This window comes from Centrocercus urophasianus, unplaced genomic scaffold, assembly GCF_019232065.1.
Source record: "Centrocercus urophasianus isolate 14NV4802_14NV808 unplaced genomic scaffold, USGS_Curo_1.0 seq_10, whole genome shotgun sequence".
NCBI lineage: Eukaryota > Metazoa > Chordata > Aves > Galliformes > Phasianidae > Centrocercus > Centrocercus urophasianus.
Window position 1 is genome coordinate 97,147,713 of NW_024884142.1, and position 26,214 is coordinate 97,173,926.

The 26,214-nt window shown below is 41.5% G+C and overlaps 2 protein-coding genes across 4 annotated transcripts in view; one reads left to right on the forward strand and one right to left on the reverse strand.

Annotated features, from left to right (window-relative positions):
- The window catches only part of PPP3R1 (protein phosphatase 3 regulatory subunit B, alpha), a 32,474-nt gene extending 8,182 nt beyond the window's left edge, over nucleotides 1-24,292 (reverse strand). The window contains exons 1-2 of the mRNA XM_042840084.1: nucleotides 24,196-24,292; nucleotides 2,825-2,864 (exon numbers count right to left, since the gene is read on the reverse strand). Of these exons, the coding sequence (XP_042696018.1) occupies nucleotides 2,825-2,864; nucleotides 24,196-24,198 (43 nt within the window). The 5' untranslated portion in view covers nucleotides 24,199-24,292. The remainder of the gene's footprint in view (nucleotides 1-2,824; nucleotides 2,865-24,195) is intronic.
- A 239-nt stretch (nucleotides 24,293-24,531) lies between these two features.
- The window catches only part of PLEK (pleckstrin), a 56,733-nt gene continuing 55,050 nt past the window's right edge, over nucleotides 24,532-26,214 (forward strand). For all 3 annotated transcript variants that reach the window (XM_042816708.1, XM_042816699.1, XM_042816717.1), the window contains exon 1: nucleotides 24,532-26,148. The gene's annotated coding sequence lies outside the window, so the exon portion shown is untranslated. The remainder of the gene's footprint in view (nucleotides 26,149-26,214) is intronic.

A 26,214-nucleotide genomic window follows, 5' to 3' on the forward strand; every position in this document is an offset into this window, starting at 1 on the left:
ACTCCTAAAGCTTCACTAAAAGCAAATCTCAGGTGCAACATACCCTGCTTTAAAAACGAAAGTTGGTTTTTTAGTGAAAGTAAAAGAGCACACGTATGGTCAGACTGCTAGCAAGTGAAAGCTGCAAGTAAAAGAATACCTTAAGAATACAGATCTCTAATTGCTCTCATATTCAGATGTGCCATCCCTCCATTGTTGCTGATTACACAATACTTACAGAGGCTCCTGCACAGGGTACTGACCTCAGAAAAACTGCACATCTCAGCACTGAGCAGTTCTGAAGTGTGTTTATCTAAACGTCCAAAGATGTATTTCAAAGATTGGCTTTGCAGACCCTATTAAAATACTGGCTCAAAGCCGTAGCAAACCAAAAACAGACCAGTAAATGTGGTCACTGGAAGCCCAGGCTATGCTTAAAAAAACAGCTGTATGAGCAAGGATATCAAGGCAATAGAAAAAAAATAACCTCTGGTAAAGAAAACATGCTCTGAAATGTTACATTTCTAGATAGAACACCCATTTTCCATAAGAATGGACTGCAGAGATCTCAGAATAAAACAGAGGCGAGAGCTTGAGCTGAAGGTCTCTCCACAGCCCGCTCTGCTGCACGAATATAATGTTTCAGAGTAGCAACCAAGGCTGCCATGTCAGTCTTGGGGATCACATTTCAAAAAGATGACGCCCTTGAGGACACATTCAGCCACTTGTCTTGTATATGCTTACACACAGCTGGTCTAATCCTTTTCATGACTTCAGATGTGTCAATTACAATTTCCTAACTTAGAAAAGATACGAGTCTCCTTAACCTAGAACCAAAATATAGGTATAAAACATGGTCTTCTTTGCAGCTTTTTGCTATGGTAAATTTTCCTTATGTTTTCCACAATTTGGCTAACATCAATTCTTTTTTGCCATGTGCTCAAACAACACAGCTAAGGAAAAAAAATCTGTATTTTAGGGAAATTGACAATGCTTATTCACACACTGAAAAAAAATATATGTTCTACAATGAAAGGCAGAGCTAAAGAAATACTCGTGACTAGTTAATGGTGTGCTTCCCATAGGTAATGTCCCGAATTTGCTTTCTGTGATGTCAGATCTTAAAACAAAAATATTCTTTTAAAATCAGACACTGAGACAGCAGTCAGTGCAGTGCTGGGAGGGCTACGACCAAACACCACCAGTGCAGACAGCACAGATGTGTTACTGCTAACTACCAGGCGCCTAACAATCAAGTCTAACCATTCAAAATCTTTATCAAGTCATCTCTGAAAACACCTTCTGGTCTTCCCTGAAACGTTTTCATCTTGTCAGCTGACAGCTGCTTGGAAGCAGCACGTACACACAGCATCTGAAGAACAGGGTGAATGCCTTCCTAACGGAGTCACTCACAGATGTGCTGCAGGAGCAGCCCTGTGCCACCCCAAAACCCTGACATCCTCGTTATTCAGGCACGCAGTGCAACTGTCCCAGTGACCAGCCACAATCAAGAAAAGAGGCATCTATGATAACTACATCTCCCTTATAGTTTTTCTTCTCTGCAATAAAAAGGGGCAAACAAACTCAGTAATGAACCTTCATGTTCATAGCTGCTGCAAATAAGAACAGCTTGTCCTAGCATCAGAAGTTTAGAATACCAACCTGCTGCTTACAACTCAGCTAGTGAATAATACTATCAGACACCAACTCGTCCTTAAGGAAAATCTGACCAGGGGTGCAGCAGCATAAGAACACACATGTATGATTTAGAAAAAGGCTGCTCATGTCTTCACTGACTATGAAAATCTACCCACATACCCAAATTTAACAACACATATTGAGAGCATAAGGCAGCAATGTAATGCTTTACTGAAGGGTGTAAGATGCTTCTCACAGGTAGCTGATGACTACTTCATGTGGCATAGAGGACTTGCCAATCATTAGTGAAAGCCTGAGTTCTCTGAAAAACATTAAGGAAAAGATCCCTCTGCATTTAACTTCTGTGTTACTGTTGGGCAGCTGGTGAGCACTGCAGACCAGCGCTGTCAAAGCAGTCAAGAAGGCAGCCCCTATTTTGGCTATCCTGTTCAAAAGCAAGAACTTAAGAAGAATGGTCACTTCAGTTAGCAGTGCACACATGCACAGCTCTGTGCATGATTCAGTGCTAAGGAAAATGCCCAAGGGAAAAAAAAAGAGACAGTTACAAATAAGCACATCCAGCATAATATCACAGGGACACTTCACAAGACAATGCTTTCTTGGGTTGGTTTTAAGCAAGAAATAGGTCAATATTTTCATAGCATAGCCTAAACGCATGAGATAGGACAATTTTATGCTCACATGGCCAAGTAACACCAACTTAGTGGAACTTGCTGGCTTCTCACCTACGTGCCTGCTGCAAGCAAACACAGGAAGGAGATGAGGAAGAAAAATTCTCTTCCAGCCTCGACTTCTCTTTTCTCCCAGGGTGCCAAGACAGCTTGGGCAATATACTTAGCTTCTGAGATAGCACATCCTGCTCCACAAGCTGTTCCTTATCCCTGAGGAACTGCCATTAGGACTGAGAGAAAAGCCTGACTGCTTTACTGAGTTATAACACTGCACTGCATAGACAAAGAAATATGAAGCAGACTTCTGATAGCTTTAATGGAAAACCTGCAGAATAAAAATTAATCCAACAGAAAAAGCCTACATGTTTCAAGGACAATCTTTCACTTTTTTTTTGTTGTTATTATATGAACTGAGTAACTTTTCAAGCAGCAAATTCAGTAGATTTGTGGAAAGCTGTATGCTATCTCCAAATGCAATTAACCTCTACCAATATAACAGTCATTAAAAAACTTACAGTGCGAGCACATTTCCAAAGGGTAGCTTGCCTCATTTCCCTGCAACACAAAAAAACGACAAAGGCAATTATTCCCAGGCTAACTCACAGCAATTATTTTAAGTTTCAGCATTGTAAAGATCTCAAACAATACAACGTATCCAGTAATTTAATTACCCAACAACCTACTACAGTATTTGGAAAGTTCTGTTACCAAAGTACACAAGGTAATATAAAACCACAGAGAGGTCCCCTCTGATGAGAATTCCCATGGAAATATCAGGCAGCCACATGATATGGATTAGTAACATCAATCCAGTATTGCAAAAACAAAAACAGAAGTCATTTAGGATTAGGATTTAAGTTAATTTCAAGATTTCACATGTGCACACAAGCTGCTTTACCATTTTATTTTAAAAGCAAGGACATATCCTTAAGATTCACCATACAAAACTTTACTTAACAAGCAAAGAAAACCCCAGCATGTTCTCCCATTCCCCAAAGGTTTCACACAGGAAGAACGATAGGAAAGAGTGGTTTACACATCCAGAAATTCACACCGCAGCTCAAAGTGCTGTCTTAATATGCTCCTGCATTGTAGCTGAACGAGAAGTTAAGATTTTAAATCCATGTTGCATCCCAGTAACCACAGCAAGGGAAACAGCAGCTACGAGGGTGCAGTCTTTGAACTCACACAAATCACACGGACACATGTGGAACTTAAGGGAGATCTGCAACTGCTACAACACGAACTCCAAAGACTAGAAACGAAAGCTGGTATTATTCCTCAAATGCCCTACTTTGACCAGAGGGCAATACACACATAAACACTTTGGATTTATTTAGATTCAGTTAGCAAGAAGTGAACACACAACTGAAGACACAACCAAATCTCCTCAAAGATATCTGTGAGTGTTTTACAGAAGAAAAACCACAGTTGAGTCTGTAACATGTTCTGTTCTTAAGAGGTCCTCTTATGGTGTGGAGCGTAAGGGATTCCACAGCTGAGCACTGGCACAGAAAAAGTCCTCAGAATTATGCAAATTGCACACAAATAGAAATCACTTGACAGAAGGAAAAAAAGAAGGACATTTAGCCTGGAAGCATGCGACTGCATTTCCTAATAAGGATAGAAAGGGGCAGAACAAACATCTCATGAATTTAAGCACATCTGAGAAGTGTTGGGGTGTGTGTGTGTGTGTTTGGTTTGCTTTCTTCTTTACATACAGAAGATAAATATGTTCACGATTCTTATCAGCTCCCCCCCGCCAACAACCCCCAAGTTCTCTTTAAAAAAGTTACCACACTTGCTTTATGAGAAGAGCAACAAAAAGAACTGTAACTTCTTCCTCAAATTCTTCTCACAATGAGTCAAATAGCAGAAAAAAAAACAGACAGTCTCCCTGAAGCCTAAAAACCATGACTGACATATTCAACAGGAGAAACCTTCACTGTGGCTGGGGATTGAGGAGAACAGCGTCAAGTGGAGAATCTTGGATGGAACCCAACCAAAGTCTCAGAAAAAAACAGTGAAGACTAAAAAAAGCAGCACAAGCCTAGTGTGTGTATATGGCATAAGGTATGGGATGTAAATGTGGGGAGAGCAGAATTTTGAAACAGGAAGAAACAGGAACCAGGGGATCCAGCTAGGCTGCTCTTAAGACACGAGGTCATGAAGAGGCAAGAAAAACACCAGGCTGGAAAGCTGCAAATTAAAGGAGAAAGTTGAATTAAAAGCAGTGCACTTATACACAAACAAACATACAATTAAAACTGTATTAAAAGACCATTCTCAGCACTTATGTACTTGGTGAGATGTTGGGACAAAGCTGATTTCTAACACAGGCCACTGAATTCAATCTAGCTAAAGCAGCATAAAATGCTTCTGAAAATTGAGAAGGAAACAGGAATAATTTTCTTCAGTTAATGAACTAAGTGCAACATTTATGAACACTTTTACTGAGCATCTAGATATGCATAATGCTAAGCCATTACCAAGCTAGCTCCGTGAAGCTGTCCACAAAAATATTTGGAGAGTAGAAGAAAAAGTGAATAAACTTCAGCTTAGTTTTCCTGTGAAATGTTGTATGGGGCTGAATCACGGCCTGAACCTCTGATTGATCACTTGAGGCGAGCAATGAGCCACGAAGCACAGGTGAAGGCAATTCAGCTGTGCTGCAGGAAGGGGCAGAGCGTGGCTGCACCTCTCCTAGACCCTTTAAGAGCTGACTGCCAGTGAGGAAGGATCTCTTCTGGAGATCCTCTCCACTGGAGTTTACCATGCGAGCCCAGGATAGGGTGAATGTCCTTCTTTCCTACTCTAGTATAATAACCACATCAGCCAAACTCCTGGATATAAGATACCATCTGTATATTCATTGATTGTACAACTGTTAATGCTAATGAGAAATGTTAGGAATACTTACCTATCCTGGACTGGAGCAGCAATCCCTGCAAAAAAACCCAAGAAAATCTACTAAGTGACAGCACAAGAGTTACTGTCTATTCAGTATTTGTTAAGTTATGCTTAAATGGGGCATTTAAACAAGCACTTACCTGTTTTGGATGGGCTGAGCGTTCATTTCCTCAGGACTTTCTAAAGCATTTTCTTCATCTTTCATTTCTCTTTTTGGCAAGAAGAAAGGTGTGAGCTACTCATGCCCTACTCATAACAAGGTTTAGACTTCTGTTTGCACACCTATGACCTGGGTATACACAAATGTGTTCCCACATCTCAAAGACTTGTACCTCATAGATGGAGGTTTAATGATTTGGTACTGGGAGCTGGCATTTTTCACAAAGGATCAAATAAGCCTTTTAAGAAAAGACTGGGTGCACACTGTCACAGGTACAGTTTCAGTGCAAAAAGATTTAACATCAGGTAGTACTGGGAACTGTGTTGGAAAGTATCACTCTGATTGCATGTATTAACATGACAGTTACCACCCAAGAATTTTAATTATAAACCTTATTCAAAGGAATAAACATTGAGTTTATAGTTTTAAAATAATGGTACTCAGTTATAAAAAGGAAAGTTACTACAAAATCTCAAAATCAGCTATTTGGAGGGAGCATGTAATCAGGAGGGGGGGATGGCTGTTTACGAGGGTGGATAGTGATAGGACAAGAAGGAATAGTCTTACACAAGACAGGGGAGGTTTAGGTTGGATATGAGGAGGAAGTTTTTCACTCAGAGGGTGGTGAGGCACTGGCACAGGTTGCCCAAGGAGGCTGTGGATGCCCCATCCCTGCAGGCATTCAAGGCCAGGCTGGATGTGGCTCTGGGCAGCCTGGGCTGCTGGTTGGTGACCCTGCACAGAGCAGGGGGTTGGAACTGGATGAGCATTGTGCTCCTTTTCAACCCAGGCCGTTCTGTGATTCTATGATATTTCATCTCTGATGCAGAGATGACTTACATACGTGCAGAGAAACAATGCTCTGACAAAACTTTAAGATTGCCAACTTTGAAAAAAAAAATCATTATAATATGAGCATTTCCTGCCAGATCCACATTCAGCATGCCTCTCACAAGTGAGTAGCCTCTCACGTACACCACATTAGCATCTTCAGGAATGAGTGACACATGGCTTCTTGAAGAAATGCAGCCTGTGTAACATCAGCACTCCGCAGCGTATTTATTTGGCACTTACACCCAGTATCATACACGCTTTTCTCAGCTGCAGCTGGGTATTGCTACTGTACTGCTGGGATTCAACTCTTTTCTTTTGAGTTACGTGATTGAAAACAAGCAGCTGAAACATAAGTGGTATTTTGAATAGCTTCATCTTCTTTAACGGTCCTGAGATTTTCTTCAGTGCTCTAAGATCCCTACAAGTTACTTCCTGGTTAATCAGCAGTAAGATCATGACTTTCAGACTGAAATAATTACCAATGAAGGAATGGTGCAGAGTCTAGTAACAGAAGGCTAACCCAATTCTGAATGCTAAAGAAACATCAGTTCACTTGAGATAAAATATGCCACAACAGTCATTTCAGAAGTTTGCATGGCAAGTAGCTTGCTCCTTTAACAAAGTGTTGTTCATAATTACAATCTTCACTGATCTTCCTCCTTTCAGCAGCTGTGCCTTTTTACTGGTTAGGGATAACCTATTAATGGCTTTTAGCCTTTTCTTCTTCTGTAGGTTACCCATTAAAAAGCGTGTTTTGGTTTCTTTCTTCAGCAGTTACTTCAAATACTGTTCAGTCTTTCTGCTTGAGATCAGTGCTGTACATGCTCACACACGACAGGCTGGCTAAAGGCAACTATCTTGACAAGTCTCCCCTTACTGAGAGCTCTGGACAGGAAAAAACAAAATGAAAACTGCACATAAATTAAAAAATCTGAATTTCATAGCTGCAGTTATTTATACAAAAAAGCTTGTATACAGTAAGACATTAAACTGCAAAGCTGTTCTACATATAGTAAAAGAGATCTAGAAGGTATATTTTGCTAATGTATGTTACTTATCAGCATATATCTTCATAAGCTGTTAGAGGCTTAGATCTAAGCATCAGCCTTCAGGTAGTTTTCTGCTCTGAGAAAAGCAGACCTAAATGTGTTTAAATGTCGGCTCAGGCCTCATCACAAATTAGTCCTCAAAAGGTTATACATGAGTGACTACACCTAGAGCAGATGAAAGTCTGATTGTCTCAAAGCTTTTTATTTATTTCCACAACCAGACAGTGGATTAATTCAGTGCCAAGAGCAGGCTCTTAAAATGAGTTAAGTACATACAGGAATATTTGTCTGGCATTTGCTACAACTTCTGCAGCAAGTACAAACAAAATCCTTCATCCTTGTTGTAAATGGCCTTAAGAAGTGCACGCTGCCTTGATACTGAAGTTGGCTACTACTCCTACGTACCAAAGCCTCCCCCAGAAAGGCAACATCAGCAGTGTTTCTGCATTTGTGTTTGACGCACGGGCACATCATGAGGCACTGTCAATGTGACATACAGTGCACCTACTGCATTTGTTCCTGCACTTTGTAAATCACTACAGGAACAAACCCACGTGCAAGTGAAACAGTTAACCAGAGTATGCCAGTTGGGGGCCAGAATTAGAGATTAATCAACTGCAAGTCTCAAACTACACAGAAAGCTGTTTTGTATTCATTTCTAAAACTAGAGAAGGACAAGAATGTTCTAAGGTAAGACAGCAGAGTCTTGCAGTGAGCATTTAAAAAGCCTCCACAAACATGCAAAATGTTTCTATCTCATTCTTCATACCACCAAAGTTAACAATTAGTAAAATTACCTGCTGCAGACAATTCTTCCTTAGATCTTGTTTTCCATGCATTGCTGCTTCCAAAGGTTTAACACTGAAGAACTGTCAGCTTGGTGTTGGGTTTTTTTGCTTGTTTGTTTTGGTAAGTGATCACTAATGAGTTATGAGAGCTTTGGCTGTTACATAGGTTCATTTAACAGGGAAATTGGCAAGCTAAATTATGGACACCATTTATTATGAAGGCTGCAAAAACTTCTGCATAAATAGAACATGCCACACAGACACATCCGTAGTTGCTTAAACATTTGTTTAGACAGGTTTCAGAGCAAGGCCAGGAGCTTTGAGCCACATTAATACTCAATTCTCTGAATGCATGGTCAAAAACAAATTCCAATATCTCACCAACTGTAATTTGTACTTCTAATACGTGACTTACTGGTGCAATTAAAACCTACAAGGAGTTTACCAGAGCACAGATAAAAGACCTGCCCAAAGTTTCTGTAGATACCACAACAAATATGGCCTGAAGCAAGTCATGCAGGAATGACACACCACTGGAAAAAAAGCAGCAAGAACATCTCCAGCCGTGCTGATCAAGAAGCACCATGAATACGCTGTTTGAAATCAAACTCATAAGGCTTGCAAGGTTTTTCTTTGTTTGCTTTTTTGTTTTCCTTGTTGTTGGTTTTAAAACAAATTCTTCAATCCAGAAAAGTAGAGACACAGCCAGAGAGCAGCCTGTAATACCATGAAGGTCAATGAACTGAAACAAAGCACCTCACTGATGATGACAAGCATACTTGTGAAGATGTCACCGTAGATAAGATCACTAGCAATGCAGCATTTGTGTTTAACTCAAAGGGCAATCAGGCTGCTTTTAAGCTTTTCACTGCAGCCACTAAGGAAAGAATTCTATTTAAGGATATCACAGCATAGTTACCAGCAAACAATGACTAAACTAAAATTAAGAGCTGATAATAGTGCAGACTAACTGCCAAAATGTAGAAGTTAACTTCTTGCACTGCTTCACAGTACTTGCTTTGAGTAAAAAGAAAGGACTTGCTTCCCACAGACCCAACACCCACTGCAACTCCCCAAACACTCACTCCTCAGAATTGAGGCTGTCCAGCACAAAACTTCTCCCATAGTGAAATAAATCCACCCCGATGTCCTCCCAACCACCCTCATGTCAGTTAGATGCTGTGATTCTAAAGGATTAAGTGAAGCCAAGAACTCAGATGGCTCAACGAGGCGCACAAAAGTTGGAGCAACTCAATTGCTGCACTGTCTAGCCCAAGTTTTCAGCCACATTTCAAAGAGTCCGACCACAGAAAGAACTAAGAGGGTACAACCTAAGTTTAAGGTGCATTACTTCCAAGCTGAATCCAACTCAGAAGATTATTGAGCCTACCGAGCCATCATATGAATTGGTATTTTTAGAGCTTCAGCTCTGCCTGTGTCCGACTCATTCATATATAGCTATATATATTCATGACCATCATCTTGTCTGTCCAAAATTCCAATACAGCATCTGAAATCTGGGAACCACCTCATTTATCTTGTGCAATTTGGATGTCAAATCTGATCTCCACGTTACACTTCAGTGTTATCCATGTAAGCAACAGCAGGAACGAAACAGCAAGGAAGCACAAGCAACAAATTCTCAAAAGGTATCCAAGGAACTACAGAAAAACTTGAGGGGCAAGAGGAAGGGTCGAGGAAAAAAGCCATAAAAGCAGCAGTAACGGTACCAGGTTACTAGCACAGACTCCAGTAAAGGACTGAGGCATTCAGCTGCTACTTAAAAATTATGCTCTCTTGCTCTCCTCTGGATAAAGTTTCCGCTAAAATTGAAAAAAATATTATTCACAAAATTCCAACATCTGGAGTTGCCATTAAATCTTGAATTTACAGAACTGCAGTCATGAAAGAAACAGAATGGAATATTTCTCAAATAAATCTTGTAAGATTACGTTAGCAAAACAAACGGGATTTTTATGGGAGCGTGAACCATTTGTTCCTTTCTTCTTTACTCAAGCAGAAATGAGGTGCAAATTCCAGCAACTGGAGATATTTTTCTCCTGGACCTTTGAACATAAACAGCATCTACAGAAATCAACTACGATGTTCATGTTTTGACTGTAAACCTTGGTATTTAGTTAGCACATCCTATGAGATGTTACGTGAGTTTTCTAGGTACACAGAGACAAGGAATGGATTTAAAACCTTTAGGATGTATCCTAAGCATTAAAACACAAAGATTAGACTTTAGCAGTGACTTGCTTTTAAGTTACTGCTTTCACAATACATTTGTTTTCCAAATTATGAGTGCAGGTCATCAGGAGAAGTCCATGAAGAAGAAAAAGTTACAGAAAGGCATTCTGTATTCTGTATCTTATTCCACTACAAGAGTTATTTTATTTAGGAATTTCTCTATCAATTTTAACTTCTTTGACTCGGCTGCAGCACAAGTTCTTGAAGCTTCTCACGTTGAGGACACTAAGCCACATGCATCCCACAATAGAGAAAAACAAAGCAAGAACTGCTATCATGTTGTTCTTCCATTTTAATGCAAAAAAGAGCTAATGTTTTCACTTTAAATCTGCTGAGGTAAAGGCAGTATGTTCTCCTTCGCTTTTTATTCAACTAACACAAATGTTCAGATGCTGACTCTACAGTTATGGAAAATGCTGATAAATGTTTCCAATGGCTCAGATATTAACTCACCAATCCAGTGCTTTAGAATCTAACAACCTTTTCCCTCCCCCAATCTACAAGAGATGGATATAACTGAGAGGTTTTGTCATATGAAATACCAGTTCCATTTGAAAATAAAATGTTATAAAAAGAAGAAAAAAGTTACACTACACTCTTCCATTCCACCACCATATTTTGCTACAATCTTGATTCTAGGACTTCAGCATAAGCTGTGGCCAACTGTACATCCAGCAAGTGTAAACCATCATTTCTCATAGCCACGTTATTACTTGACCCAACACTTTCAGTTCAGCTGCTTGGAAGGTTTATCAGAATTGTGAAAAGCCACTGAACTTTCTGTGCTTAGTTTTCATCCTCTTAACTCAAAGGACTTGCAAAGGACAGGCCTTACAGCTCATGCTAGTGCTAACCAAGAGCAAGTGTCAAGAAAGTCTACAAACACTTTGTAGTCAAAAAAGCACACTGGCAGGAAAAGATGCAGCTTGTTTCAACTTACCTCTGGAAGATTTCAAATTGTAAATCTGTTGTTTGTTAAATAGCCTCCATTCATTAATCCTGCCTCTGAAGAGAGCACTCGATGTCCTTCAGTACTGAAGGAACTCAAAAATGATAAATATCTAATTCTTGAGCATGACATTTAAATTGCAGACATCAGAGATAATGAAGCAAGGCAAAGGCGATTGCCGGATTGAGGATTACTGCAGGGATCAAGTCAGGCTAAAGCAGTTACAGTATCCTGGCATTGTTGTTCTTTGCAAGTATGCAAAAAGTGTCTGAGCTCACTCTGACACATTTAAAAAGACATATTATGAAAAAGGTATTTTGGATATGTTTATTAGATCTGTTGGAAGCAGAAGAAGTGACGAGTCCTGAGAAGCTTCTGCCCTGGTCAGTACCAGGCTGAACCACAAGGCCCCTCAGCCCAAGGTGCAGGAGGTGAGGAAGGCTGCACACGTCTCTGGCAGAGCCTGCCCAGCCCTCCTTAGTCACCACCTCATGCAGTCAGAGCTCTGTCAGGCATTTTAAGGGAAGCCACTTGTCCTCTGGCTGGCAGCAGGCCAGTCACTTGGGCTATGCTTTATTTAAAGCCTACGCTGTTCAGGGGTCTCCTCCAAAATGAGTTATTAATGGCTTAAGGCCATCACAGTCAAATATCTATTCTAGGATATCATAGGGAAGCCCTAAGCCAATGAAGCAAGAAGTGAAATCAGAGAAAGTTACTCTTGCCAAAACCTCTATCAGACAGGAAAGCTAAAGGAAACAGGGGCACAGTTTTAAAAATTCAGTATCTTCAGTGTGCCCTTTGACTTAATTACTATCACAGGAAAGGCAGAAATAAAAGTGCATGTACTCAAACGGAACAAAACCACTTGTTTTAGATTTTAAATGTTTTGAAGCGCTGAGGATCAAAGATCAACGCTGTAAAATCTGCCCAGTTGTGTCAGCAACTGTGATGCGTATTTGTATGAATTGATGCCATAGCCTTTCCAATCTGAAATCAATTACAACTGTAGAGCTTTCAGAAGAAATAAAAGGTTTCATGATCTTGAAGGTAAAATGAAGAATGTGATTTAATCACAAGTCTATACCATACACACACCACAGTGCATTTGCTCAGCTGCAGATAAACTAAAGGTGTCTGCAAGAAAAAAGCTGTCACCTAAGACAGACCAATTTCTAAGGACATGAGAAACACCAGGGAACAGTTTGCAAAGTAGAAAGAATAGAGACAGAAAACAGCTTTACTGCAAAGTCCTTTTGCCATGTCTGTGTGTGAAAAGGAGCCATGAAGTCCAAGGGTACAGTTAGCATCACCAACACCATGCATGGGATAGGTGCCTACTCCCCAAGGCACCTTTGGCAGGTTGGACATGGTATAAAAGCAGAAAGGATAATTGGGTTGCTTTGAACCTACTGTAACTTGATTGTTGTATCTGTAATGTGTTTTGAATATTCAAGTTTACTGTCTCATTTGATGAATTCCCTGACAGTACTTGTAAGATGTCAAGTAGAAAGATATTTAGCAGCACTGGAGACAAACACAGCGCAGTCTTTAAAACAAGGTAAGGAAGAGGCAAGATTGTACCGTGTTTAGAAAAGAAATAAATAATCCTTATTATCTGCACTCATATGTATGAAAAACCACAAACTTCCATAAGAAATAGCAAGACATCACTGCCAAAACCTGCGTAAATACTGCAAATAAAACTTCAGAGACAACAGTGTCAGGAACAGATGTGGTAACTTTGGGAGCTAAGGCACCATTCCCTGTGAGCCATGGGCCGACTTCACTTTTGGCAGATCCCAGCTATGGCTGCTGGGAGGACACAACCCTATCTACGCAATCGCTGCAGAGCTGGCATTTCTAAAGCTTGCATGAGTATTGAAAATTCCCCGAGAGCTATAATTTGCCAAGCATAAATGAATAATGAACTCTCCAAAAGCCAAGGACGGAACAGTTTCTCAGAAAGATGCTGAAGTAACTTTTGTAGATTAAGGTTCTGCCAGCAATGCACTGAAGTTCTCATGCAAGTGAGCACACGTTAGGAAGCCAGGATGGTTCTCTGTACCTTCAAGATAAGTCACAAAAAATTTACAAGGCAGTAATTTAATTGCTCCATTTACATTCACACACTGGTTTCACCCATAAAACCTCTTACTTGGTTTACTAGTGTAACTGGCAACAGCAGAGAACTTCCAGGCACACAAGTTCAAGCCCAAAATATGGAAGAACTTATCAGGTATGTGCCATGTTGTCACTGGCTCTTTGCAACTATTTAAGCCATTAGAAGGCCTGAAAACTCTTGGCAAATAGAGGTAATTCCCAGTGACAAGTAAGATGTGGTCTAAAGTGAAATGATTTTTCATAAGGAACAATCTTTGTTTTCAAACCACATAAATCAAATTTACACTATTTGAAAAACTGTTGGGGGTCTGTACTCTCAAGCAATATTCTAGGTTACTGCACGTTCAGAAACCTGGCATCGATCACTCTTTCAAAGTAAAGTCTTAAGACACAGACCAAAAAAAGGCAGCATCAAGATAGCATCCCAGCCCCCACTACAATTGCATAAGCCTTACTCAGACATTCTCGGTAGCTCTAAGAGAGATGGTCAGAAACAGCAAACCTGTTGTGACAGAACAGCATTAACAGTCCTGCCTGTTCAGGAATATTACTGCAGAGAAAACAAGCACACAAAGCTCTTCTGTGAAGTTCATTCAGTGCCCCTGGCTAGAGAGGAGACCACAGCAGACTTCTCTGGGGACTCACAAGATGAACGCAATGAGCTGCCTAACCAAGCCACCCCAAAGCACTGCCTTAACATGGACAGACACCTTGTGCCACATGCTAGTGACAACAAGAACAACACTGTGCTGCCTGATCAGTAGCCCAAGTACAAACCCAGCTACCAGACATACAGGTGATGTAAGCTTAAAAACTCCACTGACCTTTATGAATAACAAAAGTAGAGTTGAAAAGTTTTATAGAGCATCTCAAGGAAGCCAATAATCTTTTTCCTATGCAGAAAAAGTAGAAAGCATGATTGAAGATTGTAACCAACAACTATGGTATTACATTATCAGAGTTAAGGATCAGCATCTTAAAGAAATGACAGCAAGGCATCCAACAGATCAAGAATTCCTTGCACAGCAAGAACAACTTGCACTTGAGGGGAGAACTGAAAAAAGAAACAAAAAAACCCAAAACATATTACACTGATCTTAGAGACATTAGGGGATACAAATTGGCAATAACAGCCATTTAAAATCTTTTGCTTAAGGCTGATCAATAATGAGGAATGTTCTCTTTTCACTGATAAATATCAGCATTGAAAACCCAAGCAACTGCAAGCAGTGTGTGGCTGTGTGAAAGAAAAGCAACTACAGATTGCTTTATTTATCCAAATCCAAAGAGCAAAGAAAACCAAACCTCATCCAGCGTTAAGGCAACGCATGCAAGCATCACCAAAAATCGAGGAGGACTTAGGACAGACAGTTCATGCTTAAGCCACTATCTAACATCTCACAGGCTGTCAAACGATGAAACACAAAACTACCATGAATCAAACCACCAGTTTTACCAGTAAAATACTGAGCAGGCTCTTAAGGCTCCCTTAGCTTCTCCCTTTCACTGCAACAAATTGGAGGTAGAAGTTTTTGTCTGAAGTACTCAGAAAACAGTGTTCAAAGCTTCCACGCCAATACAAAGCCATGGAACAGCAGTCCAACCAAACTGAGAACTAACCCTTGGCTGACCTACATAAAAATAGGAAGAGTTACTTTATTAAAAGATATTCATTTGACCTACAGCCATACTGAAGTCTGATTTCCTCTACATAGATACTCTCACAAGGCTGCTTTCAAGTATGCCAATTTAATCATCGGCACTTCCAGATACCCTAAAAACAGGATAAACGAGGGAGCTTCAGCAAACAGCTCTCCTGAGCAACTGAGCAGGAGCTCAATTTATTGCAATGCATCCCTCCAAAGTTAAAATAAAAAAATAATGTATATATATTCTCTGTAGTGCTTACAGCCAAACACTATTGTCACTGAGCCCAGAGGGGTGTAAAGATAGTTTGTCTTCTCTCTGCAATGCATGTAAATATGCTTTAGCATGTTATGGAAATTATGATTACTTGTTTCAGAAATCAAATTTCCAAGCAGAGTAACATTTTGGAAAAAACTTAAAGGTAAGCATTTGCATTACCTGTAGAATGAAGAACCCTGTCTCTTCAAAGCATGAGCTGTGACAATACAAAAGAAAGCGAGCAAAGCTAACAGTGGCTGCCTTCTGAAGCCTCTGAACTTCCTTAGTTTGCTTGCACCAAAATCAGATATAGCACTGAAAGAGAGAACAGGCAGTAAGAAAACTGATAATCACTAGATCAGTTTCACACAGCTAATACCAAAGCTACTAGCATTAGAAAGGAGAAATACTACTTCTCTTTGCAGAGGGTTTTCCAAAAGCACCAAATGAGCAATAGCAGTCAGGCAACACCCAATAGGAAAAACAAATCTTTTCCTAACTTCAGCATGAAAAGGCAACAAGGCCTGCATAGGAACATACAGATGTATCTGAGGTATGTATTAGATTCAGGCAAATATACCAGATGAGAAGCCAGCTGGAAATCAAACAGAGCACGTCATCATCTAACAGCAAAGGAAAATATAAACTAATCTATTTGCTCCAGAATTATCTGGTAAATTTCCCTTACCATAAACAGTTAATTGAACTGTGCAAGTGAAGAATAGAAGATTAGTACCAGAAAAACAGTCACCACAGATGCTTTATGGGAGGGAGATGGGTTAGACAACATTCACTGTCCTGCTGCAGGAAATATTTGGAAAGGAAAAAGAAGTAGCAAAGACACATTCTATATTACAAGAAATCAAGATAACATTGTATATTACATCATGTAATAGTATCAATTAGTATAGATACTATTATTATGTATTACAGTTGACTGTAATTACCTTCTAAAGGTTAGGAACACTCAAAGCAATGTGACCAGTGCATCTCCCTCTATCAACTGATTCTCCTAAGTTGCTAGATTTTAACAGGTTATTCAGCAATGTGCTCATCACAAAGGTTAAGGCTATAGGAACAGTTGCATGGATATTTTTAAATGGATCTGAAATGGCCTAGGAGGAAAAGAAAGCTGATGCAGTCAACAGTGACAGTTCAAAAGAGTCAAATGTCCTTTAGTGGAGAAGTTTAAGTGTCAATTGGGGAGTATCATCAATTCACACAGTCTAAGTTTCAAGAAAGTCACACAGGTCAATGCACAGTACTTACTTGAGTATAGAGTACTGGAAGAGCACTGAAACAAGTTGCATAAATAGATGCTGTCACCAGCTCCTCCTCCTCACGTAAGCAGCTTATAAAGAGTTTGATACCACTTAGTGCAAAAAAGGGAAGTCTGAATTTAAGAGAAGGGAGATAAGAGTCTTACAGCTGGCCATCAACTAAAGCCAGAATGGAAAGAGCACTTCAAAAAAAGATCATAAAGAAAAGTAGGTAACAAATAGAGCTTCCCTCGTGATCTATCACAAAAAGGCCTGAAAATGTTACGAAGAACTGTGTCAAGGACACGCATCTAGAAACTGAGACAGTCATTCAAAAATGGGACTCGATGTCATGAACTGACAAGAACAAAAACTGAAGGAGCCAAAGATGCCAAAATGGACAGGATGTGCAAAGCTAAGGAAGAGGCAGGCTGTACTGAAGGGAAGTGGTTGCATAGATACAGAATCTGAAAAATAGATATTGTACTCTGGTATTCTTAACCGTGTCTAATAGTTGATACTAATCTTAATACTCAGCTCCTCTTTTCCCCAAAAAAGAAAATAATTTCATCAGAACTTACAGCTGACAGATATTGAGACATTTTAACAAGCTCTGGTTTGGTTTATGACACTGAGGGATGTGTGAAGAATTTATTCAGTCAAGAAGAAAGATGAGTCATGGTTTGAAAACAGGCCCTTCCACACAGCAATCCAAAACACACGGATCAAAACCCATTACAATTAAAATACCAATAATTTTATAATACATTAAAAGGTATGTTGGGCATTACAATTCTAAAGGGACGGTCCAAATTTCTAACACTGCTACTGGCGAAGATGATGCCATGCAAGCTTCCAAAGCCTTCCAGTTATGATCACCACAGACTTTCACATCAGAGGAATGCAAACTGACAAACAGCAAAACACAAAAAATGCCACGCTGCTTTCGATTCGCCTTCTTACTGCTAAGAAATATTGCAAAGCCTTGAACAGTTTTCTTCATACGACTTGTACGACGGAGGAAATGCTGACTTCTTCCACATCTCAGTGGTGAGGTGACACCCATCCAGGAGTCGGTTATGTGACACAGACAAATGCAATTGAAAGCAGTATTTTAGGTGCAAATATTTAGCACTCAGTAGCCAATACAGACATATAGCACTTTTGCTACAAGCTTATAGAGGGAGGATACTCAAAAGATAGAATTAAAATTCAATGCTGGGAAACATGGGTTCACTGACTTGACAAAACAACAGCACAGATGCTAAATGACACCCCTGAGAAATAACCCACAAGAAAACTACTGTTAAAAATCCCTTCACCTGTCACTCAAATCAACTTTTCTCAATTCTTTGGGAATCCTTATCTACTCTGCATCCTATTACGGAACATTCCAGCACTTTGTTATTTCATACAACACCTACGGATTAAAAACCATCATCTTTTACTTCCTGTCAATTTTAGGCCCTTCCTCTCACATGACTCTTTGTTTTCTCATCAGCAAAGGAAATGTAACCTTCTAGCTATCTCAGGCCTCTCAAAAGAGCACATTTCACAGTTGAACTCTGGACAAACTCAGATCTAGCAACATTAGAACTGCACTCAAACGTTCATACATAAGATTCAAAGTTATTAACTTTCCATACTTTATGAATGTTTTTTTGTCACTAACGAGACTTTTCAGTACACTGCCTGACATCAAAACAACAGCAGTGGTGCCTGTGCAAATGCCTCCAGCTGTACAATTACTGAAGGAGTCAAACCACATTTTGAGCAAAGTACTTCAGGGAAAACTACCCGAACTTTTCTTACAACTCCTGAAAAAACAGTTTAACAACATGTAATGAACTGCCATTTCATTTAGATATCCTGATCTACTACAGTGATTAGTGTGCTAAGATAATAAACTGAGATCAAACATAGAAATCAAGTCTGTTTAATTCATACAGATTTTTTTCAGGTTAGCAGAACTACAGGCAATCAAGCTTTGACATGTGAAAACTGTCAAGTGCTCTTTCAGTGTTATCAGCACTGACTCAGTAGCAACAACACCACTCAGACACCAGGCCTGCTAAGCAGTGGCTCAGCAGTAAATTAAATTTGGGAAAACGGTTTCAAACTAGAAGAGGGGAGATTTAGATTGGATATAGCTTGTATATATACAAATTCTTGTACAAATATACAAAAAGCTTCTCACAGTAAGGGTAGGACAGGAGGCGATAGCCTCAAGTTGTGCCAGAAGTGGTTCAGGTTGGATATTAGGAAAAAGATAATGTCAGAAAGAGTGGTGAGGCAGTGGCACAGGCTGCCCAGGGGGTGATGGAGTCACCATCCCTGCAGGCAGCTGAGAAAAGGGCAGACATGGCACTGAGGGACACGGTTTATTGGACACGCTGGGGGTGGGTTAACATTTGGACTATATGATCTCATAGGTCTTTTCCAACCTTAGCAATTCTATGACTCTATCCTTAAACCTTTAATAGTTGGGGAATGTACTAAGATCATATTTTTGTGCAAATCACAGCTGAATTCTACTCGTCTAGCTGGTAGCTGGGTTCTTCATAAAAGCATATTCTGGGCTTTCCATCTCTTATCCTACCGCATCCCATCACAGCCCTTCCTCCCAAAATCTGGCTGAAGTTCTTTAGCCAACAAATGTCTTCATACATTTTTATTTCCAACTTTAACTTACTTAGGTAATGATATAATTGTGCTTGTGATCTTCAGGCTGACTACAGAAGCTTTTTAAAGGCACAGTATCAGCTTACTGGGGGAGTTCCGGTTCTTTGCCTTAACAGTTTGCTTGGAAGTGTCCATCCACACAGACTCCGCAAACATCCACCTGAGTCTATTTGCTCTCATAACCTGTTTACAGCTCGGAAGACAAGATTTTTGTTGACACTTCCTGAGCAATGCTGTCCTTTAATCCAAAGCATCTAAAAGATTTCTAAGACTTCTTTAACATAGCTAAGTATTATTTATATCATTAGGGTTTCTTCATTGCTTGTGGAACGGAGTGTCAACAGAGCTTGTAAATGCCAAGCTACAGACAAGACAGAGTTCCAAGCCTCTCTTGCAGGATAGCTTTCATTGGATATAGCAGGCAGTTTCCAGGTCTGATTTCTGAAAGAAGCCTCTCTAAATGGTTAACACAGTGCTACAAAGATGCTGAAAGAAGGCAGTGCACGACTAAGCTTTTTAGGTACAGCATACCATCCAGTGCCTGAAGAGACACCATACTGCCAGGTGGCTGCATGCAAACTAAACCATTAACCCCAAGACCTCAAAACTGCGAGCATTCATCTGATTCACACTTACTATTTGTTTTCAGATTTACAAACACATTCTGTATTTCTCAGATCACACCCAGTTAACTTCCACGGAACAAAAAGCCTTGGGTAAGTTGTTTTCCCTAATCTCAAAATTTTTCATTGGTAGAACAAGGGCAGTATTTACCAGCCTCATGACAGCACAGCAAGCTAAGTGTGCTCATGGTTTTGGGGAAAGAAAGAACATGTAGCAGCAATTTAGATAATCAAGTCAGTCAGTAAGACTTTTACCATTTACAGAGGCAAGGAGTCAGAATTTTCTTCTTGTTTTAATAGGAATATGAAAGTGAAAATGAGATATTTATTTTCTTGCAACATACAGCTGCACAGCACAAGCACTTTCCACTCCTCGGTCCCGATGTAGACCAAGGCCTTACATCATTCTTCCCCCATCACTTCAATCTTTACTCTCCCACCCTTTTACCATTCGCTCCTCCAGAAGCAGAGGAGTTTAACTGTGATAAGGCCATTGCACAGGAGCACCTTCCCTACTCCTGATGGTGATTCTGGGAAAGAACTAACATATAGGAAGCATGGGAACAAACAGCTCCCTCCGCTTTTGTGGCCTTTCTGTAGGAATAAACAAGCTTAGGAGAAGAGAAAAACAAAGTCAGAAGAAGAAAAGGGTGCAAAAACAGCAAAAAGTGTCACTAAGCGAATTGGCTGCTAAACTACAAGTAACAGAACAGTGCAACTTTTAAGTTCACAAAAGATGCTACCCAGAGTAGGGACACAACAGGCCTGGGAGGAAGCAGGAGGGGTAAGGAAATCAAGAGCAAACGGCTTTCAGAAAATCACACATTAGATCAAACTACAAAAAAAAAAAAAACAAAAAAAAAACCCAACAAAACAGTTCTTCCATGAACACAACTCTGGATCATCATTTCCTGCAACTAAATCAAGGACTTAACAGTTTCATGCTCTGCTACGATACAGACTTCAAACACTTTAGGGGAGGATGGAATTTTCTTTAACCAGAGTCAGCTCATCACAGGCAGCAAAAAGGAGAGGGGAAGGGATTCTTTTGCTAGCTGGGAAATCAAGGCCATGATGAAGCAGAAGCAGACCAAGAAACAGCTCAGCACCAAAATGCATGCAACTGCCTTGTTTCCTCAGAAATACTGCAATTACTGAGGCTGCCTTTTCCAGCAGCAGGGATGGTCAGAAGACAGCCTCATCTTCTTGAACATACCTATAGAAATCCTAATTTAGATGTTGTTAATCTCACCCCCTCAAAGCTTCTCTTTCAGAGCTATGTCAAATACCTTGGAAGATAAATAAAGATCCCAAGGCACTCCCATCACACATCATTTTCCCTTAAATGACTCAGTTTTTACTCCCTCCCAAACACATCTTCCACTGCATAAACACAAAATTCCACCTTTACTCCATCAATGGAACATTATAATTGTTTTTAAAAGTTTCTTTCCTCATTCATCAACATTCTCCACGTTCCTCTGTAGATCACAGACCTCTAAGTAAGCTTAAATATTCAAACTGGCTTCAAAACTATAGACCTGAAAATTTATTTCTAAACCAAAATCATATATTAAGTAGAATGCCTGAAGTAAGCCTACCCAAAATGCTCTACTTTCTGAAGACCTACACACACTTTCACATGTTGGATCCTAGATTGGTTAGTTCCTGTTTGGCAGCAGACGTCTATTTTGCTGTCAGATGTAATGTGAGGGAATACTGAACACTTCCCAGTCCGTATCACCTGGACTAAGGCAGCAAGCAAAGCTGAAATGACTTCCTGAGAGTTTAGAATTATAGCAGTCAAACTGTGATTTGGTAGCAGAATAACTCTTGTTTTGTTTTTTCTTTCAGCTAATGGTTTATTTAGCAACCTCCCTGAAAAACAGTAAAGAAGCACTCAAGACAGCCTCGTGGTGTTTGTTTTGTTTTTATTTCAGAAAGAAATGTTTTGGTGGTTCTTGGCTTCAGTCATTCAGAAACAACATTTTACATCAGCCTGGGAATGAATGGCTTCATCTGGAAAGGATGCTCAAGTGCCAGAAGCACCAACACTGCTCAAGTGAAGAAAGTCACTTCTAAGCAGAGACTAGCAATAGCAGTGTCCAAATTCAGACTGGCTCCTTTCATTTCCCAAAGACTCTCTCAGCTTGCTAGAAAGATGCATTATATAACATCATTTGGGTGATTCCTGCATATTTCTGTCCTACAACCATAAAGCTCAAGAGCTAGATATATGAATCAATCAGACAGGCCACTGTGAGGTCCGCTCTGTTTGGACACAGGCGACCCCAACAAAACAGATTTAACCAAACCCAAGATTGTTTATTAGCATCTATTTACCTTCTCACAATACATTTTTCTAGGAACAGTATTTACTAAGTCAACTCTGACAGAATACAGCAACACTTCTACTGTTATGTAATGGAAGTATCATACTCTGCTCTCTGCCTGGTAGGATTTTAAACTATACCAAAATATCCAGAGCTACGTTCTTTTGCTTACTAGATGTCAATGTTATGTCTTAAGCTACCTCCTATGAACATGTTCACCTTTTGCTCTGCACTACAACCGTCAGCCCCCCGGCCCTGTAACAACACAGAAGAAAAAGCAAAGAACTTCGAACTACAAAAATATGATTGCTATACTGAAATTAAATAAAGACTGAAACAAGATCTGCCCTATTTTGCTATTTAAAGCAAATGCTTTCAATGAGAATACCCACAGGGTAACAACACTAAGAACAGCAACTAAAACGATGCCTGTGGTAAAAAGTATTAAAAAACACATTGATCTGACAACTGCTTAGTTTTCACGTGATTTTCTCCAGGCATCTACAATCATACTAGAAATGATACTGATGCAGTCAGTCAGTGATCTCCACATTGCTTGTTCTTGCAAAGATGCACCTTTGCTGACCAAAGTAACATCTGGAATATCTTTTTCATTCATCAGCATTTGCACGTGGCAGTTGATTGATTAAAAAGAGATACTGTTCAAGAAGCCAAAGTAATAAGCAGTGTGATTAAATATCAGCAGGAGATGTCACGGCAGCTTCATTTAAGGCAGAATAAAGGAAAAAAATGGAAGTTATCATACACAGAAGTCCGATTCCTTACAGGCTACTAATACACTCATGGGCATCACTGCCAAATAACATTTCCTTTCCTTTTATGCATGCTGGCATCAGGCAAGTCCTGGAGAGCAAGATTTCCTCAGAAGCCCCAGCAAATGGCATTATGAGCCCAGCTGGTGCCTGGAAGGTGGCAAGTGTTCACCTGGATCTTCACAGCACCATCAGCAGAACCACAACTGCAGTATCATTTATAATTTCAACTCTCTGGTTCTTTTAAGCTTCTAACCTCAGTAATTCTCCTTCTCTGCCTTCCAAGGAGGGCATGTAGCCATTCGTTACTCACACTGTTTTAGGCCACAGCTGACAACAAACCCAGCCTCCGCTTCTTCAAATTCACATGTAACAGCCACTGAAGCTCAATGAGCGTGCCACGTAGCTCAGTTTTTAAGGCAGAGAACACAAACCCCCGCTTAAAAACAAGAGAAGAGCCCCTTCTGAGCCGCTGGGCCCTGCGGGGCGGTGACAGACAGCTGGCCTCGCTCTTGGGGAGGGAAGAATGGAAAAGCTTAAGCCACCAGCAGTCCTGCAACTGCAACGCCAGAACGCTGCCACAGCCCGGGAGAGGAGAATTTGGGCTGGAATACGTGTTTGTTAAAACAGGGCGTTGATTTCTTGGCAGCGGTGGCAGGCAGGAGACACCCCTAGTGTCGGCACGCAATACTACACGGCTCGGCGCCGTATCTCGGGGTTAATTTTACGGCAGTAAAAGGGAAATTTAAATCGCCATGATTAAAGGGAGCCGAGAGACTCCGATACGGAGCTCCTCGCACCCGGCCGGCTCGCCCGCCGCCACGGGCTTCGTGCCCCAACGGCTCCCGGGCCGGAGATGGGCAGAACGAGGCGGGGGGCAGCGGCGGCACCTGGGGAGAGGAGAGGAGCGGAGGAGGGGAGGGAAGGAGGGAGAGCCGCGCGGGAGGCGGCGCTGAGGGCCGCGAGGGGCGGCGCGAACCCCCGCCGCGCTGCGGGGAGCACGGGGGCGGCGGAGGGGAAGCGGGGGACGCGGCCGCCCCCAGGGAGAGGGGAAAGAAGGGGGAAAAAGCGAGGAAGGGGAATCGGGGGGGGAGGGGAGGGAAGCGCGGCACCGACCCGCGAAGGACGTGGAAGGCTCGGAGGAGGAGACGGGTCCGAAAGCCCACACCACGGTTTCCCCCCTCGCCGCCCACCCGCGCGGCCCGGCCTGGAATATTCGTCGGGACGGGAGCGGGGAGGCTCCTCACCATGGTGGCGGGTGGGCGTCAGGCGTCGTCCCCTGCAGCCGGATCCGCCGAGCCCCACTCTGGCTGTCGCGCGCGTACGTTGGGCGCCGCCGCCGGGCCCGCTGCCCGCTCCGCTCCCTCACTGCGGCAGTGGCTGCTGGCGTTGACCCGCAACGGCGCGCAGCTAGCGAGGGCGGGGGCGCGAGCGGCGGTAACGCTCGGCGGCGGGGGCGGAGCCTCCCACATCCGGGCACCGCCGCGCCCCGCGCCGCCCTCGCGAAGGAGGCGGAGCGCGGCCGCGGCGTCTGCGGCGGGAGGGGGTGGTGGGGAACGGGACAAAATGGCGGCGGCGCTGAGGGTGTGGGTCGGTCGGTGGGGGGTGCGCTGCTGCTGTTGTGGCTTCTTCTTCGGGGGTCTTTGTAGGCTGTCCTTGTGCCATCTCGTTCTCTTGTGGAGTCTGCTATATAAGCCTCATTGCTGGAGCTCTTGCTTCCTTTTTTTTTAGTACTTTTCCACAAAATAAAGTAGAAGCAGGCAGAGGACGCGAGGACACGTTCCACAGGTCTTTGGAACGCGCTTGGTGTTGTGCAGGTTTATAGGGAGCTGTCGCGTTCGTGTGCGGTTATGCAGAACTAATGGATGCATCTTGTGCTGTGGTGGTTGTTAAAAGCCTGCCTACCTCTGTGTTGTTTCAGTGCCTGTAGTTTGGCTTTGCGTGCTGGATAATCTACGAAATAAAAGGACTGATAAGTACAAGCTAAAAGATGCAGTCTAAATAATGTTTTTGAGGTGAGATTTAGGGCAGCGTGACTGCTTGCATAAGGCTGACCCTTGGGGAGCGATCTGCATATTGCCAAGTTTCAAGTAGGCCAAGTGGTGCCTTTAAAAGTCTCGGTGAAGGGTAAAGTAACATACCCTCACACATGAATGCTATGTTCTCTTTGTTGCTGTTGTATTTCTTTGTGGTTGCTCTATTGAATATGTTTGGAGTTTTTTTGTTTTTTTGGAGCACCATAACGCTGTGCTTGCAATGGTGCGATGAATGAAGTGGTGAATAGTAAATAAGAATTATGTATGGAATGTTGCTGTGTTAATGCTGCCAAAGAATAAATTCCGTACCATGTTGATGTTGTCTTTCAGGTGTTTGATATTTGGCTCGCAATAGCAAGGTACTTTGCCAGGGAAAGGCAAATCCATCCTGCCGAGCTCAAGGGGAATGGCAACCTTAATTGTGTGAGAAGGGAACACTGGGTTATTTAAAACCATATTAGGGTACTTAGAAGCATAGCTGAGCATGAGCTCCCCAATTTAAAACAGTAGTTTTCTTTTTTCTTTAGCTTCTCAGGAAAATAACTGCTTTATCACTGTTGTTTGTGGGAGTTTGAGCTGATCTGTGGCCAGCAAAGGTCACCTTCAGAGTTCCTGGGGGAAAAAAAAAACCAAAACACAGCAGAATCTTGAGCTGGCAGTGTGTAAATGATGAGAGGAACAGGGAATCTTTGGTACAAAAGTCTGTTCTAGAAGCTAGATAACGTGTAAATATGGAGCTCTAGAACAGATAAGAATTTGTCATCTAATAGACTTAAAGCATGGTGATAAATGCGCAGCTCTTAGAAAGTATGTGTAAAAACATACCTCAGGTTCTGCTATGGAGCTGGTACTCAGCATGCTTTCAGGTCTGCAGAAAGGGATAAGCTTGACTGGGAGGAATAAAGAGATTGCAGAGGAAAAAATCTAGCAGTTATGAGGAAATGAGTATGTGGCAACGAGTAAAACCAAATGGTGGCAAATGAAAAGTAGTTGCACCAAAAGAAAGCAAAACAAACAGTAATGCAGAACCATAAGCTTTACTTTAATAGTGAAATAGGAGAAAAGGCCTTGGTGATAGGAACCTGAGCCTTGCCACAGCAAGAGATGGTACAGCATGAAGTGGTCCAGCCCGGGCAAGGAAGACCCCACTTCTTTCACTGCCAGGTAATGCAGCTGCTCTCAGGGGAGCTAAAAAATAAAAATCTGGGAATAAAAACTAGTATTAAAACT